Source organism: Oenanthe melanoleuca, chromosome 5 (assembly GCF_029582105.1).
Source record: "Oenanthe melanoleuca isolate GR-GAL-2019-014 chromosome 5, OMel1.0, whole genome shotgun sequence".
Classification (NCBI taxonomy): Eukaryota; Metazoa; Chordata; class Aves; order Passeriformes; family Muscicapidae; genus Oenanthe; species Oenanthe melanoleuca.
Window position 1 is genome coordinate 26,064,193 of NC_079339.1, and position 18,533 is coordinate 26,082,725.

Consider the following 18,533-nt stretch of genomic DNA (forward strand, 5'->3'; position numbering starts at 1 on the left):
AACTGAGAAGTAGAGAGACCCAAAGGCAGATGATGTGCTTTGGGCCACCTGGAAGTTAGAGCCCCCAGTGAAGGCAGATTGTAATTGGTGGGGGACTAAATACTTCTGCACACATATAAAGGAATCTGTTAAAGGTCTTTGGGCCAGGAATGAGCAGTTGTCAGCTGGGTGTGAATTTTCTAACTCTTATTTTATCTTGCCTAGTTTTTAACTACCTCATGATACTGATCCAGCTGATTATCAGGAGATATATATACATCTAACCCCAAATGGCAGTGTGTCTTCACCTTAATCTTGATACAATTTGGCAAAACTGCACTAAGGACAAAATTGTTTTTATTTCTAAACCAATTTCTTACAGCTTTACCAGAAAGTTGCATCTTACAAGATTTGTCAGTATCATACCACAAAGCAAAATATAGAGGAAATATAAATCATCTTTGTCTTGTTCTTAGCTACTCAGTATCAAAGTTGGAGAAATAGAACACTGACCTCTTCTTCCTCTGTTCTATCCTATTATGTATAAAAAAACCAATGATTATTATTGAGAAGGATAAATAAAAGCATCCTTATCTTCAGGTAGCTACCCTGCTGTCAGCCCAGAAATGAGATTAATTTGGTTTGAGTTTTTTGTTTGTTTTTTTGTGGAGGTTTTTCTGTTTGTTTTGTTAACTTTTTTTTTTTTTTCATTCTCTAACATGACTCCTTTTGGATGTGGAAGTTGTCTGTAGTAGCCAGTCATAGCTTCTTCCAGCGACAGGTTGAGAGAGTATATATGGCTGCATGGTCCTTTGTACATAAATCCTTGTCCATTTACATTTCAGGACAGTTTTTTGGTTTTATTGTTTGTTTGGTGCATTTTTTTTCCTAAAGATTACTTTTCTGAGTACTACAACAAACACTTTGGATTAAGTGGGAAAAAATCAAATGGTACAACCTGACAACTCTTGTGGCTCACAAGTCTGAGACATAGATCCCTACCCCACAAAGCACTGCCAGTATACCAGTGCTCCACTCTACTTACTTGTAAAAGTAATTTAAAGCAGCAAGTCTTGGACAGAAAGAAAATCCTGACAATTATTTAGGAAAAACACTTCAAAGATCTTTAATCACCCAGTCTTGGGGTTTTTTTAGCCCCTTGCTATTGAGATACCTGAATACAGGTCTGCAAATGGTATTTCATGTCACAGAGTCTTATCTGTGTATATCTGATATCTGGAATGTGTTTCATAGCTCTGATTTGCAGTTTGCTAAAATAAACACAAATGTCTGATGTTTAGAAATTTGACATGCACCTTTCTGGTTTTTTATATTTTAAATTGATTTTTTAAATGTATTCTGTTTCCAGAGAGAGAGCAGAAGGAGGAAGAGTGATTGTAGAAGTTGATGACAAAGTGGCAAAAGTCAGAAATATAAAGGTATGCTTTTTGTTGTCTCCTCTTTCCCATATAAGAATCCTGATATCCTGAGAATTTTCTCTGTTTTCTTGGCTATTTGATCATTTTAACAGAAAGGGGAAACTGGGGAAGAGATCTGCATATTCAAATATGCAGTGGGAAAATTGTTTTCTTCTTATCACTTGGCACCTCATTTCTGTGATGTGGTTCTCTGTGAAGCAGAAGAATTTCAGAGAAATATCAAAACGTTTATAAAGCTTTTCCGCCAAAAGAATTGATGAAGATTAGCTGAATTATGCCTATTGTATGTGTGCTGGAGAGCCTTAGCTGTAGTAAATGAACCCTTCAGTAAAAATGATCTAGCAGGTTTGTCATGGATGTCTCCACCTCACTCTAAGCACCAAAGAAAATTGCATAAAGAGGTTAAACTCTTAGCTATTCCTTTTCCACAAGGCATATCCTAGATAAACTTCCCATTGACTTGGAAATTTTTTTTTTTTTTAGGGTCAGCTTCAGAGTGATTTGATCTTTCTGACTTTTTCCTTTTGTTTTCAGGTTGACAGTAGTTGGGACTCAAGAGAAAAAACTGTGTCCTTCAGCTTTGACTACTGCTACTGGTCAGTTGATCCTGAAGATCCAAAGTATGCATCTCAGGAAATGGTGAGTGATGCTTCACATCCCCCTTCCCATCCCATTTTGTCCTTCATAGCCACATCTTCAGGAGCATATTGAGATATAGAATACGACATTTCCTTCTCTACTCTGCCCCATCTTTTTCTTATTTTGTTTGTAATACCACAGCACTCAGTCCTTTTGTCTGAAGTAGGTGCAGTAGGAATGCAATACCCTTGTTTGTCAACCAATGCACACTTTCCTTAGATGTGTTAAATTTGGTAGTGATCATTGATGGTGATGATCTGAGGACTCTAGCTTAGAAATGAGAATTTTTTTCAGGAGCAGGTATCAAGACCTAGAGGGAGAAAGCAATGAAAGAAAGAGTGTTGAGGTGATCCTTCTGAGAGGATCGACAGTGAAGTAATCACAAATTAATGGTAGAAAATTTTACTTTTACCCTTTTGTTCAGAGATATTTTCCTTGATAAAGCATCAGAAATCTCTTGTAACTAATGGAGACTCCTCCTGTCTTCAGATCAGAGCATTGGTTGATTGATTAAAAAAGAAGATTGAAGGATTTGGTATTAAAATAGAATGACATTGCAACTCTGTTAATAAACAAAGAATTATTAAATCTACAACTAAATACAGTGCAAAGCAAAGCTATCCAGATATTTCATTATATAAGCATATATATTTTTGTTTTACTGCTATTTTGTCATCAGAATTATATAAATTTCGTTTCTGTCTGTTGTCAGTACAACTGTTCCTGAAATTTTGAGCTGTATAATTGTGTTGTTTTTCACAGAAATTATCATTTAAGACCAAGTTATTCCTATACAATTTGTATTTCTGGTAGTGATGAGGCAGGATTGTTCTTACTTTTGGGAGTCAATATTTGAAAAACTGTCACATTTGGCTATTACCATAACTGTAGGTGAAATTCTCGACTGTGCTTTATTTCCTTCCTGGTACAGCAGTGTGGAAGATGCTTTGTGAACTTGGGAAATGTATTTAGTGTTTAGAAAAGAAAATTGTCTTTCTGAAGTACTTGGCACCAGATAAACTTCTATTTTAGGCATTACAAAAAAACAAGTCTTTAAATGTTGATCTGTTTGTGTTTTCCCCCAGCCCTGCTTATATTTTCTTGTTTGTTTAGATTTTGTGTTCTTTGTGAGTTTGTCACATATACAAGTAGAAGCTTGCTTCTTAAAATAATTTAAAATATAGTTAGCTTTCTAGCTGGAATGGTTTAGTAGATGAAGTGCTGATAAATCCAGCCTGCCAAGTCAGTTTTAGCTTTACTCTGTGAGAGAAATTATCAGGACTGCCAAATGGAAAATACAAATATTGGCTACAAATGTAAATTTTTTTGTTCTTGTTGTTATTAAATACAAGTGTGACTGAAAAAGAATGTAAAATGCAACATAAACAGTGCAGCTTCCTTGCTGAGGTTGAGTAGCTATTTCAGATGCTGTGGAGAGCTTTGTGTTATCCTGCAATACAGTTTTATCTGATAAAAACACTGAGGGGGAAACATGAACTCCTGGACCACAGAAAATGGAGAAATGGGCAGTAGTTTCTTTACTTGTGCCTGGTGCTGACTGAAAGGACACCCAGGGCTGCTCTGTGTGACTGCTGGGTTAGGAGCCTTAGGCATCCCTTATGTGAGATAAGAGAAGTCAAAAGATGGACTGGTGTTTTGGAAGGCCTGGAGTCACAAGAGGGTTCCTTGGGCTTTTTGCCTGTCTTTGTGACTGTAGAACCAGTAAAATGTACTTCAAATGTCCTTGAGAAGAGGCTGCTGGAATACTGCAATCTTACCATGTTTTGGGGAATTTTTCTGCTCTCTTCCCCTGCATGAAGGAATTTATTGTACTGATGCCGTGTTTGGAGCCGTTGCCTCAGGCTGAGCTGACAGCAGTGATGTTATCAGCAGCCAAAGGGGTTCAGTGCCACTGGCATCCTGTAAAAGCTTGCTTTCATGAGCTGACACTGGATTGCTTTTCCCTTGAAGATGTCCTGCCAACTGTTATCATTTGTGACTGATGTATTGGTTGAGGATGAAAAAGAGATAAAAGTATCTGTCTTGAGATTCGTTTTTGTAGAATGCCATCTTTTAGTAAACTGACTAATTTTTTTCCCCCTGTAGATGGATATATAAAAATCAAGTCCTCACAATTTCTTTGGTTAAGGACTCTGTGATAGTGTAACAAGAGTGGGAGGGTTGCAAATCCTAGTGTTTAAGTAGGATTTTAAAGATACAACTCTGCTTCTCTGAATACTTCTTACAGTTTCTTCCAGATGTTCACATTGCACACTTCAGATTCCTCTCTCCTGCATTTCAGAGACATGTACACACAATACATTTTATTCCCTATGTATTTTGATCAAATACTTCCCAGGCACTTGAAAGAGACTTAAGCCACACATGTGTAAGTGTTTCAAATGTTTGGAAGATGAGTTTGGATTTATTGTCCTGTTTATAAAGACACTTCTTTCTCTGCCACCTGTACTTTATTTATATTTTCCAAAAGGGCACTACATGTTGCCTGTCTTGTATGTTTTTCCCAATACATTCCTGTAAGTACTTTTATTAAAAAAAATAGAGAAAGTTTTTTTTCACTTGAATTTGGGAAAAGCAGACCTTGCAGTACAGTAAACTGAGGAGGACCTATGTAGTAAAATCTGTAAAGTTCATGTGACATTATATGCCTTTATTTTTGAATAGCACTGAAACCAGAAGCTCTTTTCCCTTCAAAAACCTGGACCAATAATCAGAAACATAAATTATTTTTATGAAGTGTTATTGAATACATATTTATTAGGGCTGAATTTTAAAAGTAATTACTGTATTAATATATATATATATATATACAGACAAGCTTCCTTGACTAGGATTATAGAAATAATGTAAGCCACCTTCTGTCTCTGAAAAGAGGAAAGTTTGCTAAACTAAAAACAAAGTTGTTTTTGACTACTGGATAAAAAGCCCATCACTGCTGGTGGCTGGGAAACAGGTTTCTTAGCAGATGTAGCCTGCTGGATAAAGGTTGGTTATGGAAGATGGCTTCAGGAACCCTTGGATAGTCTACTGCTGTTTATGATTATTCTCCCATTTGAAACATCTGAGGAACTAGATAAGAGCCAGAGTTCTGGTTTCTTTATTTCTCTCCTAACTGTGGTGAAATACGAAGTTACATACTGTTTCTAATGATCATCCATCCAGTAATTTATAATCTTCATTTAGAAGTCCAGTATAAGTGGTCTGAATTTTTAGGTTTCATTTAGAAGTTGCATAAGTTCTTCACAAAATATAAGAGTTTTGAAATAGATCAGCTGTACAAGCATTATGTCATTTTCCAAATAAGCTGAATTTTACCATGTAACCTGTGGTTTTTAGGGAGCTACTTTGGAGATCCTTGAGCCTGTTGCTTTTGTTTTCTCACTGGGAAGTTGAATATTTTGTGTTGATAGTGAGCTGAGGTTTTCATCCTCTTTCACAGATGAGCAATTCTACCTTCTTGTTTTAAAGACTTTTGTCTTGTTTCTTTTCCTGCCATTTTTGAGACAAAGTGTAGATTTCCTCTGTCAGGTTGATGCAGAATTAGTTCAATCTCACAGAGGGAAAATGCTGATTGTCTGCACCTGGGTTTTACCACTTGCAAACAATGAAGTAGTTTTGTCATGTCTCCCTGTTTTCTTGTACTTTTCTTGGTTTTTTGGGAAGCGATTTTGATTTAGTATAAAAACTTCTATTTTTTTTGTGAAGGGAGGCATTTTGTGTGATTATTGCTTCCTTCCCACTCTGTTCCTCCCCAGATGTCTTCAGGAACCTGTGTGTAGTTCAGGATTGTTTTCCAAAGACAATGTTGGAAATCCATCCTCCTTTGGCAATTATATAATTATGGGACTATCCTTTCCTAGAGATTCATTACATATTTTCATTTTGTAGTAAAAATGCTGTTTGATAATGTTATTTTAATGTTACTTAGGGTTATAATTTTTATTCTTACAGGTAGACTCAGGCTTTCTGATTCTTTCTGCTGGTTGAATGTGATAGTATATAAGTGCTGTGAGACATTTATAGTTGTCTCAGAAACAAACATCTAAATTCAAATTTACTCAAATTTTTGTCTGCCATAGAACAGCACATTTCAATCTTTTGATTGAAGAAAACCTTGTAAAACCTAAAGTAGCTCTTAGTGAATGTTTCCCTGAATCTGTTTTAGCTCCACTAAATATAAGAAAATGTTAAAAAATGCTGTGAAACTTATGTAACTGCTCATTTAAATCCTACTGATGAAAAAATACATTTCAGCTTGAAAAAAATGTTTCAGCATGCAGTTGAGCAAAATCATAAGGGTATTTTGCAGAAGGGTGAGACACACAGGAAGACATGCAAGCATTAACTGTTCCTGTGGCTGCAGTTTCAGTCCTCAGCTTCCCTCCAGCCCCGTTTCCATCCGGGCTTTGTGTGCCCGGTGCCCGCGGTGGGCAGTGACCCACAGCATGTGCCAGCAGGTATTTACACCCAGGCTGCCACAGATGGCTGTCTGGAGCAGTCTGTTCCTTCTGATAACAGCAGTGTGTTCCATGACTGACAGGCTTTGAATGGTAGGTATAATGAAATCCAGAAAAGTCTTTAAGTAAGTTCCCAACCAGCACTGATTTCAGTGGGATCCTAAACTCTGACTGGGTTTTCCTGAAACACTTTCTGTAGTCTAATTTTTTTGTACCTTAGTGCAATAGTTTAATGGAGATGATAGTGTTTATAAGGGATACAGTAATTTAGACATTAGAATTTTTTCCTCAGGCTTCCTAAAGAGTTAAATAAATTATATTCATATTGGTCAAAGAATTTTACACTTCTGGGCTTGGCCTGATAAGTGTGTCATTTTGGTTTGATACAGTATATTGGGTTTATGGCAGTGTGAATATTCCTTCAGTGTCTCCCTGAATGTTATAATTTCCAGTAATACTGTGACTCTCAATGGCTCTTCTAAGATATATCCATAAAAGCCCTTGACCAAAAAGGCTATGGCCAAACAAAAAGATAACTGGCTTTGAGGTAAATCTAAGAAACATAAGAGTGCCCAGAGGTTAAATAACTGAGTGATTACACACCCTTGCATATTTTTCCCTGAAGGAATACATGGTCTTTTTTGAAGAGAGGTATCTGCCTATTAAAGAATAAAAAAAAAAGTATAGTTTCCAAGATTTTGTTATGGATTTCCCTGTATGTGGAGGATACACTGTGATGTGTCACAAGAAGAGTATTATCTTAATAAGTCAGGATGGCTTTACAGTAAGAAAGCAGTAAGAGTATAAAAAACAAATCTTATTGCAAATCCAGTGACTGCTCGTAATTTCTTGACCTTCTCACCCTGTGCCTCCCTATTCTTCAGCACTGGCTTACTAATGGAAGTGAAAAAACAACAATGATCCTTTTTTTGGTGCACTTCCACTGTGCATTTGAACCACTGAGAGTTTTACAAGATTGCTCAAAAGCAAGACATGTTCAGTTAAAGGTTGGTCATTTCTAAACTTTATATAGCAAGCAGCACAGGCTCTCTTTGCCTGTCTGTCCATTCCATATGTCTAGCTAGGAAGAGCTCCTTTCTCTTCAAGGATATTATCTAATTACTTCTGTCTTTGGTTATATATATTGGAAAAATTATTCTTTGCTGTGAAGGCAGAAATGGGTGTTACTGATGGCTCATGTGATAGAATGCATACGAGCCCTGGAAAGAGTTTTTTTTCATTTCTTATTTGTTTAAAAAGTATCCTAAGTGCTTTCCATTATGTCTGATTTTATATTGGGTTTTATACTATTTAATGTTAGGTTTTATACTATTTTCAGCTAAGAAAAGTTGTTGGGGAAAGGGGAGACAGGCTTTTTCTTTATTTGCTTGTCAGAGCATAACTGAGGAGTGAATTAAGAAACAGATGTTTAGGATGCGAGGTTTCCAATATGGCACTAAGTTTTTTATTTTTTTTTTCCAAAGGATTTGTTTATTTCTTTTACATGTTAACTGCAAAAGCTTAGAAAAGTTACACAACAGTATTGTTTGGAAGGAAAATATTGCAACATACTTTCCAACTCTTCATCAACATAAGTTACTGTATTCCTTTTTTTTTTTTTTTTTTTTTTTTTAAGTGCAGACAAAGTCATGTTCTAAGAACTTTACCTGAGAGACCATTCCTCTCCAAGCTGAGCTTTGAAACTTCCATGTCTGTGCATTTTTTGCAAGATCAAAGTTTTAAATTGTCTTGTAAATTATCAGGACAAAATCAAAATCTGTCATCTGTGATTCGAGCCTAGTTATTAAAAATGTAACACAATGAACTTCTAATTTAAATATCTTGAAAAATTCTTCAGGTTTTTCTTTCTCTCTGTCCTCTCCCCCTCCTTGTCTTGTAAAAGAAGGGAGAAAGAGAAGGCAGCAGCAGCAGCTGTGGGTGTAAATGGCATTTTCACACGAAATATTTGAAAAGCAGTAAGCATTCCATCCATAAGATTTTTTTCTCCAATCCAGACTGAGACAGCAGTGAAAAGGAGAGTGTGCTATAAGAAAAAGGCTTTTTGTGCAATAATTGGATCAGTATATAGTGGATTATGATGGAGGCAGGGAAGCTACCATGAGTGCATGTTATAGATCTTCTGCCAGCAGCACAGCTGCTGTGTTCAGTTTGTGATCCAATAAGGTCATTCTTTCTGGCTATACCAAGACTTCTTTGCTGAAAAATTCTCTGGGAAGGATTGTGAATAATTGCAAACTTCAAAGCAGGCTTTGTTGGAAAACAAAAAGAATCGAGTTGATAGAAATAGTTGCATACATTCATAGGCAACTATGGCCTAAAGCAGATACATTTCAAATATGAAGCCTAAACAGGAGTACATGAGAAAGAATTAGGCTGAGGGAAAGCAGTAAACTGTTTAACTGTTTAACAAGCAATGAAATGAGACATTTTCTGACTGTTCAATCTGCTAGTAATGTTTATGCTCACTGATGGTTTCCCTGCTAGGCACTGGCCACTGCCTACTAGATACACAGAGCACATTCTCTACAGTAGGCACTCAGCATAACCCACTAAATAATATTGAAAGGATCTGTAAATGCCTTCAGCAACTTAAAAAAGAATCAAGTTCTTTGTGTTGTCAGGTGTTGTGCATGTTTGCAGTGAACCTGCACATTTGCAGTCTTGAGTTACTTCTGCAAACCTTGTGATTGTTGCACGTCTTACAAGTAAAACCAAGGACTTGTACAATGATCTGCAATATTTCTGAAGTCACCTGCAAAATATGCTTATTTGGATGGACAATTTTTTTATTATTTTTAAATTAACTGTGGTTAACAGATGCTTTTAAGAAAAAAATATTTTATATAAATAAGCAGTGTGTGAATGTTGATTATTCTTTCTTACTTGCATAAGGACATTTACAGTTTAAATTCCACTGTGTAATCACACCACAGTTTTTCCTCCATGTTCATAAAATAGTGACATTTTTTCCTTCTTTTAATCTAATATAAGGACTATTCCATACTCCTCCTGTTTTGCAAATGGGATCCCTTGTTCATCTGTAAGAATTTCCACAGCATGGCTACTCACAGAAGGGAAGGTCATATTCATGATATTTCCAAGGTTGCAGATTGATCCAAGATTAGCCTCTGACTTGGAGTTGTTTCTCCAATCATATCAATGCTTTGTGGACTTTGGTTGGAGTTGTCTTTTGGGAACTGAAATTATTGAAAAATTGTTCTGAACTTCAGCTAAGTCTCCAAGATCATGAGTTCTATAGTCACTGGATAGAAGGATGTTGATAGACTTTTGCTGGGAGACTGGGCCAGGTTTGGAGATTTTATTCTCTGGGTATGAGGTTTTATTTTCTTTTAAGAGACAGCTTCCTTATGAAAGATTTTGTTGGACAGGGCTGTGCTAGCATTGAATAGTGAGATGTTTATTGCAACAGCTGTGATTGAGTTCCACACAGCCAGTTTATTTATCTCTGAAAATGAGCCATGTTTCTGACATGTTGGAGGCATGAGATTGGACTTGCACATATAAGTAGCTGAAGTCTGATAAACCTAAACAAAATGCATGTGTCCAATTTCACTGTTTATTAGAGTGTTTGATATGATCAGCAGTTGATCCCCTGTATTATAGCAAAAAAACAACCCTTCCCTTTTATGTAAATTTGTGCTCACTTTATTTATCTTCAATGGTAGCTGACTTTTATATTTTTCTGCTAACTAAGATGATATGCCCCAGTGAGATGTGTGTGTGGCCTTGAACACAAACTGAATGAATCATCTTTTTGGCTGTATCTGAGCACCTGCATGTTGACTCCCTATTTGGCTTTGTTTTCAATCAACCAAATAGCCTGCCCTTGAGATCTTGTATGTGAAAAGCAAAATTAACATCTCCATTCAGTTGTGGCTTTTCTGACAAAGTAGTTCCTGGTGGCAGCTCCTTTATGTTGTGTAAAACAGAATGAAGGTGAATAAAATTAATTCAGTCTAGAAAAGCCTACAAGTAGCCTCAGCTTATCAAAATTGAAATTCTGAGTGTCAGTTTAGGTTTCCTCTCCCTCAGATGTATACACCAGTATGGGTAAGTTCTCACTCTTTATAACTTCAGTGTTACAGTGTTAGGACATTCTCATCTGAAGGAGGGGAGTTGATGTTCTATATTTTAGATTTACAAATGTGTTTTGAGGGATGCCTTACCAAGCTGCACCACTGTCACGTGAAACAGTTGGTTGATAATTTTTGGAGTGCTGGCATCTGTTGGCACCAGCTGTTCAGCTGATCAAGCTTGCATCAGCAGGTCAGCTGTTGGCATCGTGGTCCCCAAGCTGGATCTTTCTTCACTTGTCCTTGGAGCTGTACCTGCCTTCACACTCCATCCCAGGACTCCCTGTACAGAGGCAACTGCTGGTGATGGTGGGTAACTAAGGTTACCCTGCATCATGCATGCCATGCATGAAGTCCTCACACTGCTTTAGTCAATCCTCTAAGGCTGTTTTTCCCCCAATTTTGATGGTCTTAGTTGAATTCTGTTTCTTAGTGACTGGAAGTAATGGCCAGTGTAGTTCATCAATGACTAATATATTTCTTATTGAGGCATGTTGTAGCCTGCTTCCTAACAGAACACAAATTCTGCTTTGAAATGTATGACTCTGGATTTACTGACCTTTTCATTACCTAAGCAAGGTCTGAAACCTACTTGCTTTTGTATTTTTATGATTTTTCATTTGTTTTGTTGGTTTTTTTTGTTGTTTTTTTTTTTTTTATTAGAAGGAACAGCATTTCTCATAGCTCTTTTGAAGTAGGAGAAAAGATGGAATCATGCTAAAGATCTGAAGAGAGGGTTGATACAAATTTATCATTGAAGCAGTGAAGGTTTTTTTCTTATTCTAGCACATTGAAATTCCAATCAAATGAAAGGGTTTGGTGGAGCTAGTTATCATTTAAAAGCCAAAAATAATCTAATATCTACAATGATTGGGAAATGTTCTAGTCCACAACTTCAGGCTGTTACTTTTTTGATTTTTTTTTTTTTTTTGACAGCTAACACAGCTGTATCTCTTTGTTATTTTTAGTGTGTCTGATAGCTCTAGAGCAAGAAATTGAAACTGAATTTTCAATTTATATTCAGAAAATTAGCAATTATTTTGATTTTTATCAATGGAGAATAGGATAATTTAAAGCCTGGGCTCAGGTAGCTTTTATATTTTTAACTTAAATTCAGCAGAAACTCAAAAGAACTGTCAATGTCTTGAAGATACATTTAGTCTGAAAACATAAAGATTTTGGAGGATTGCAGAAGCTTGCTTTCAGCTATTCATGTCCTCCTTTACATAATTTCTGTGTGTTTGACTCTGCTCAGTACACCACAATGCTTTTATTGTCTCACTTCCTACTGCATGTCATTTGCATAAATTTGTTGCTTATTACAATATATGGAATGTAATCTTTTTCTATTTAATTTATTAAGAATGCAAGAGGCTTTCTGCCACTGAATTTCATTGGCATGTTGAGTTGAAAGAGGAAGCAAAAGGGATCTTGACTAGAAGGTCATCTTTTGCCCCTCATTTTATCAGAGCTGGTTTGTTTGGGCTTTTTTGTTTGTTTGTTTGTTTTTCTTATAGTAAATTGAAGCTGTATCGGTACAGCTGTACCTGAGAGCAGGGAATATTCCATGAGCACAGCAGCTTGGTCATCCACAGTGCTAAACTGTTACACTGGGTCCTGGGGCTGCTTGGCCTGGGACAGCTGGTACTCCTTGTAATGATTTGTAGGCACAGCCCAGGAGCTGGCAGGGACCAGGAGCATTCCTGACTGGCAGTTTTCATGTGGCCACCCTGCCTTGGAGGCTGAGAGTGCTTGATAGTCTGAACATGGGCTGCTCTGTGCTGTATGGGTTGGGCATGTTTAAATTGCTGCTGGTGGGAGCTGGCTGAAGAGTTGTGGGTTGTGAGTTAATTATGGGGCTGAAGTTTGTTGCATGCAGTTTGGCACCTTTTTTGCATGGCTGTGCTTCATAGTGAGTATCAATAAATCAATAACTCTTTTTTAAAATATGTAGTCCACAAGATAACTAGCAGCATGCACATTGTAATGTTTTTCTGGGAAAGAATCTCAGAGTCTGCCTTTCTTGCAATCAGACTTTGATTAACAGATTAATTTCTAAAAATGAGGAAATTGGGGAGAGAAATTATTTGATAACAGAAATAGAGGAAACAATCTTCCACAGAGAAAAATATTGTATAAATATGGTTTTAAAAATCCTTTTCAAGTCAGGCTTTGATTTTTTCAAAGTGATTGAGGGACTAATGAAAAAAGTGTTAGAAGTGAAATGCTTTAAATTGTACAGTGCATTGTGCTACTCTGACCTGTTTGGGCAGCTTTGATCAAAGCAGGCAACCATTTTTAAAGAATTTGCAGATGCTGTGGCCTTCTTTTGCTGTGTGAGCAGCATATACAGGTCTTGAATGTAAGAAACACCCAGTGCTTCTGCTGAAGTCATTACACTGAAAAGGGAGAAGTCTGCACTGAATTCCCAAGGAGATGGATGGTCATCTTAAACAGCACAGCTGTTTGGAAATCATTTACTAACTTCAGCATAGGGTCATTATATTCAATAGTCTTTAGAAACATAAACAAAATTCTCTAGTATCTGAATTTCTAGCTGAATCAATGATGCAACTGTTCTTTACATAAAAGAGAAAATAGTGCAAATAGAAATTTAGATTAATAGGTTGGCATATTTGAGAACATCCTGAGGTTTTATGTAGATCTTTTCCTGAATCAGTTTATTGTAATGAAACACTTGTATTAAAAAAGAGCTGTGACATGTTTAAAATTTATTGATTTAGCATATGTTAAATAGAATAAATTTACATTGGGGGTAGAACTGACAATTAAGTTGCAACCGTAAGTGACAAAATGTATACCTCATTATAGAATATTGTACCCATAAGCTGAAAAGAATATGTAGAAGGTTGGCTAGTTACTTAAATCCTGCAAATGCATTAATGTCCTGCATTTCAATCCTTTGTGACTATGTCTTCTGAACATCTAGCTATCTGCCTCTGCTCATTGCTTGTTCATTTCTTGCACATTTTAGTGGGCTGCATAGCATAAAATCTTAATTTGTAGAGGAATTAAATTTAATGCATCTTCAAGAGCTTTTAATGCTGATGAAATTCCTTCATTCTATCTCATTTTTCTGTATCAAAACCTTTTATGTATTTTATTAGTTAGGGGGAAAAAGATTCTGGTTTTCTTAGATGATCAAATATGTTCCTCTGAATATTTTAAAATTTGTTTGTTTTTTTCCTCCCACCCAGAAAACATCATGTCTGAGAGGGAAACTCCAGTATTTTCTTCACAGGCAGCACCTTGCCATAATATTATGATTTTTTTTTTTTTTTTGACAGCTTGCCAAATAGTCTTTGTTCATCTTGGTAGAACCAATGATTTGGTTATTGCCAGGCTTGTAATGACACACAAGTATGTGACCTTAATTGGGACATGGAGATTCCCTGGTTCTGATGCCTGGAGTTTTTAGCTGATTTTTAGAAGAGCTGCATGTTTTAATTTTTGAAAATATATGATGTTATCTTTTGCTCTATGGGGATAGCTGAGTTCTTCTCTATTTTACACTTTTTAGAAGTTTTATAGGTGATGTGAACCATCTTGCCTTTTGCTTTACGATGGTGTAACAAAGCATAGCATGAACTATTGAACCATCTTCATAATATGTCTTGCCCAGTTTTAAGGCTGGTGTGGTATGAAGTGAGAGGGGAAGAGAAGGACAGTATGAAGCAGTATTTCTGTACAACCTGAGTAATTTCTGCCCCTAGGAGAGCTTAAATAAAAGTAACTGATACTCTGCACCTTTTTTTTTAATGCAACATTTCTAGTTAGGTGAGCTGTGGCAGTTCATGGCAGCTTTGGCTGTAAACATGCAGTCCTTGTAAATTGGAAGTGAACAGAACACTAATCATATTGCAAAAGAGCAGAAATAACAATTTACTGAACCACTAGCCCTGTCAAACTTTATTCTTAGTATATTGTTCAGAACAGGATGCCAAAACCTCTCTCTGTGAATTCATTAATCACCTTGAATTACCTCCTGCTGTTTGGATTCTCCTGGAAACTGCTAAAAACCATAGAAATTTCAAAACGACTTTTTTTCCCAGAGAATTTTGTACAGCTCCAAACCATTTTTAATTTTTTTTTTTTTTTTTTTAAAGCTGTGGGTTATGCAGTGGAAAACATTATCTTTTTTCACACTAAAAGAAACCAAACATGAATCTTTAATGTTGCAAGAATTTTTGAAGAGCTGAAGGAAGAAAATTGCTTTTGGGGTTTTGAATGGGGGTTCTTGATCTTCTCAGTGTACTTTGAAGGCATACCTGAATTCATAAAAGTGTGTAGATTTTTCCTTCACATCCTTTTCGTGGACATCAGCTGCACTTTTAGTTCAGAGCAGTCAGGTAGGTGTTACAAGAGACAGGCATAGAATTAGTCCCACTTCTGTAAAGGAGCTCACTCAGAGGGAGTGTCACTGTTCCCTGCTTATTGCAGAATGGTGAAGTAGATGACCTTTAAAGGTCCAAGCTATTCTACAGAATTTTTAGGGTGGGTAAAATCTGTAAGTCCAGCTGTTAATGTTGCACCACCTTGTTCATCACTAGGCCACGTCCCCAGCTGCCCCATCCACAAATCTTTTGAACATTTCTAGGGATGGTGACTCTATGATTTTCCTGGGCAGCCTTTTCAGTGAAGAAAATTTTCTTGATACCTTCCCTGGCACATCTTGAGGCAGTTTCCTCAGGGCAGATCTTGTCCCTTGTTACCTGGGAGAAGAGGCTCACCCACACCTCACCACAGCCTCCTTTCACAGAGTTGTTCAGATTGGTAAGATTTCATTTTCTCCAGGCTAAACAGCTTCATGTTAAGTAAGCTAGCAACAGAAATAAAAACCTCTCTGATGATTATAGTCCTAAGTCTGTTGGCTGTAACTAGGAGGATATTTCTTCCTTCTTGTGAAACAGAATTAACAACTGTGTATTATAATAAGACCTTTAAACCTTCTCATCTCCCCAGTTATGGAGGCATGATTTCTTTTAAACAAGAAACTGCTGAAGTAAAATGCCAATGCTTCTGGTTTGTGCAGTAACAGCATAAATATAGTTTTTATAGATGACAAGCATTGCTTTGTTAACAAAGTATACTGCTGCAACTTGTTTAACATCCCAATTCATAAACAGAAAAATGAAATCTGAGGACAGTTAAGAACAGGCACTAATGAGTTCCATGAGCAACTTGCAAGGTTCCTCCAAGATTCAATAATGACAAATACAGAAAATTTTCTTCTAGAAGCATGATGTGAAGTATATTGGGTTGAGTACCATTAAAAGGCAGTCATTACTGATAGTTTTACAAACAGAATGTACCTTGGAGGATTTCTGCTGGGATTTTAAAATAATTATTGATATAAATAACTATTCTCAATGTCATCCCTTTTGTTTAATTTTTACTTTATTTTGGTGTCTTGTATGAAGGTGAAAAATGAGCTGAGTGCTAGGAAAGTTTATTTCATAGGCTTAAGGATTGTTTTCCAGTGTTGTAATTTCAAGACCTGGTGATCTAATAGCCAAAATATCAAATTGAACTAGATGACATATGAAAAGAGAATACCAATTTCCAGCTGAAGGGAAAATACCAGAAATCTTTCTTGATAGTGTCACTGTGCTGTTGTCTGAGTATTGCAAACAGTTGTTAGCCCTTAATGAACTACTGAAAAATTTAAAACTCTACTTTTTCCTTCTACCTCCTGGTAATAAAGTCAAGGAATAATATTTTTTTTATCTCCATCCTCAGTCTTCTCACAAAATTAAGGGGAATTTATTTTCAGAGACACAGATGAGAACTGGTATTTGTCTCTGCTGTCTTGTACAAAAAAAAAAAAAAAAAAAAAAAAAAGAGTAATTTTATGTTGTTTTTCTTTTCTTTCCTTTCACATGGAATCACAGACATCCACTAATGACCTGGGAACTTAGCCAAGAGCTGGCGGCGGTGGGAGAAAATGCAGGATATTTATAACTTCATTATAATCCACTAGTTATTCCTTGCTCTCTTCATTGCAAGAGAGATATCATTCAGTATTAAAAAAATCTACTTAACTCTCACAGTATTTGTTTTGCTTATTTAAAGAGGATATCAGTAAAACTGTTCTTCCTTTTTTTATTCTGATTTTTTCAGTAGTAATTCAGGCACAGATAATGACAGTAGCACAACATTTAAAGTGACAACTTGCATTATTTTTTTGGCATGAAGTGGTATCTAGGGCAGGGGAATGGGATGTCTAAAACATCTGGCCATGGAGTAAAACAGTGTGACTGTAGAGAGTATTGTGTTGCTTCTTCCAGCTGTGACATTAACCTTTGCTAGACCTTTTGAAAAGCTGAGGATTTTAGCTTCCCATGTACTTCCATCATTGAATGGACACTGGTTGAAGACACAGTGTTACTGTTCTGCTGTTGAAGATGCACAGAAATTAAATCTGTGCCTCTGACATCCAATCCAGCACTCAAACCTGTAGTCCCAGGTTTTGGGACAGAGCAATGAAACCACTTAGTTTCTCATCTGCTCATTAAGTGGTTTGTAGGCAGTGTTGCAAGTTGTGTGGAACTAGCCATTTGTTTCCAATCTTCTTCCTTTCGCTAAGGATGCTTACTGAAATTTTTACCTGATTTTGAACACCCCAAAATTTTATGTGCGGATCTTAAAGTATTCGTTAACAAAGCTAAAAATTGTCATGTGTTTTTCAGTGTAGAAAGCTTTATTATGATAAAAAGAGCTGGACTGAGCTAAATCAATATTGATGTAGTGTCAAATCCTGTAGTGTTTGGATTATGTGGCTATTACCTTATAATTGCTCTTCTGTAAATCAGTGATAACACAATGGGAGTCCCTGTTGGAAAGGAAAACACATGTGAGGTATGTGCTTTTGTACAGGCAGATGAAAAAATACACAAGTTGATGTTTACAGCAGAATACCAGAAATTTTATTAAAAAGAAAGGGAAAAAAGAGGTATAGAGCAGAGTTGTGCCCTTTATGATGAAGTTTAGTATTTTTAAAAGTTCAAGTTCTATCAGAATATTTATAAGTTAGGCTGATGTGGAAAGCATGGATTTTTTCCTTTTTTAAAATGAGAGATTTTTAAAATGAGTGAATAAGGTGTATTTTCATAATTATATAATTCAGTAATAAAATGGCAGGAATGTAAAGCTACCACTCAGCCTAATCAGAAGCTAATATTCTCCCTCCTGTTCCCTCCAGAAGAATAATAGATTTGTCACATATTATCTGTGACTTTCTCCAGTATTTTTATTTTATGGTTTCTCCTAAATACCTTAATCAAGCTTGAACTTCCATGCTGTTAAATTTAGTGTGTGTGTGTGTACATTACTACACAGAGCAGACAGTTTTTCCACTGAAAAAAAATTACACCTGATAAGATGAACAAAGAAATCATTGTTGTCTCTCCCAGGGAGAATTGAAGCACAGAGGGATTTAGGGACACACAGGAAGTCTGTTGGCAGAGCCAAGAACAGAAGTGTCTCAAGCTCTGGTGAAATGCCTCTGCCAGGGGCCAAGCTCCTTGAGCTGGAGAGAAGCCGTCCCTTTCACAGCCCTGCTTCCGGTCGGACTGAGAAAAAGAAACTGAAAAGGCAGGATAGAGAGAAGGAAAAGAAATAATCCTGGTTGTGAAGCTGTGCCCTCTTGTTAAGAGAGAAAAAGCTTTCCCAAACTAACCAAGCGATGCCTTCCCCCTTCCGCCTTATCCCATTGAAACCAGAAGTAATGTTGCTGAAGTAATCCAAATGTCACAGCCCAGGCTTCTGTGCCCCTGAGCAGCACAATGTGCTTCCCTTGGCTGTGCTTTCTCTGGCCATGCACAGACAGCCCTTGGGCTGACACTGGTTTGATATTTGTTAGG

General features: G+C 36.6%; 1 protein-coding gene across 1 annotated transcript in view; it reads left to right on the plus strand.

Annotated features, from left to right (window-relative positions):
• STARD9 (StAR related lipid transfer domain containing 9) overlaps positions 1-18,533 on the plus strand; it is a 91,575-nt gene that overhangs the window by 11,285 nt on the left and 61,757 nt on the right. The window contains exons 2-3 of the mRNA XM_056492298.1: positions 1,349-1,418; positions 1,953-2,057. Coding sequence (XP_056348273.1) covers positions 1,349-1,418; positions 1,953-2,057 — 175 coding nt within the window. The remainder of the gene's footprint in view (positions 1-1,348; positions 1,419-1,952; positions 2,058-18,533) is intronic.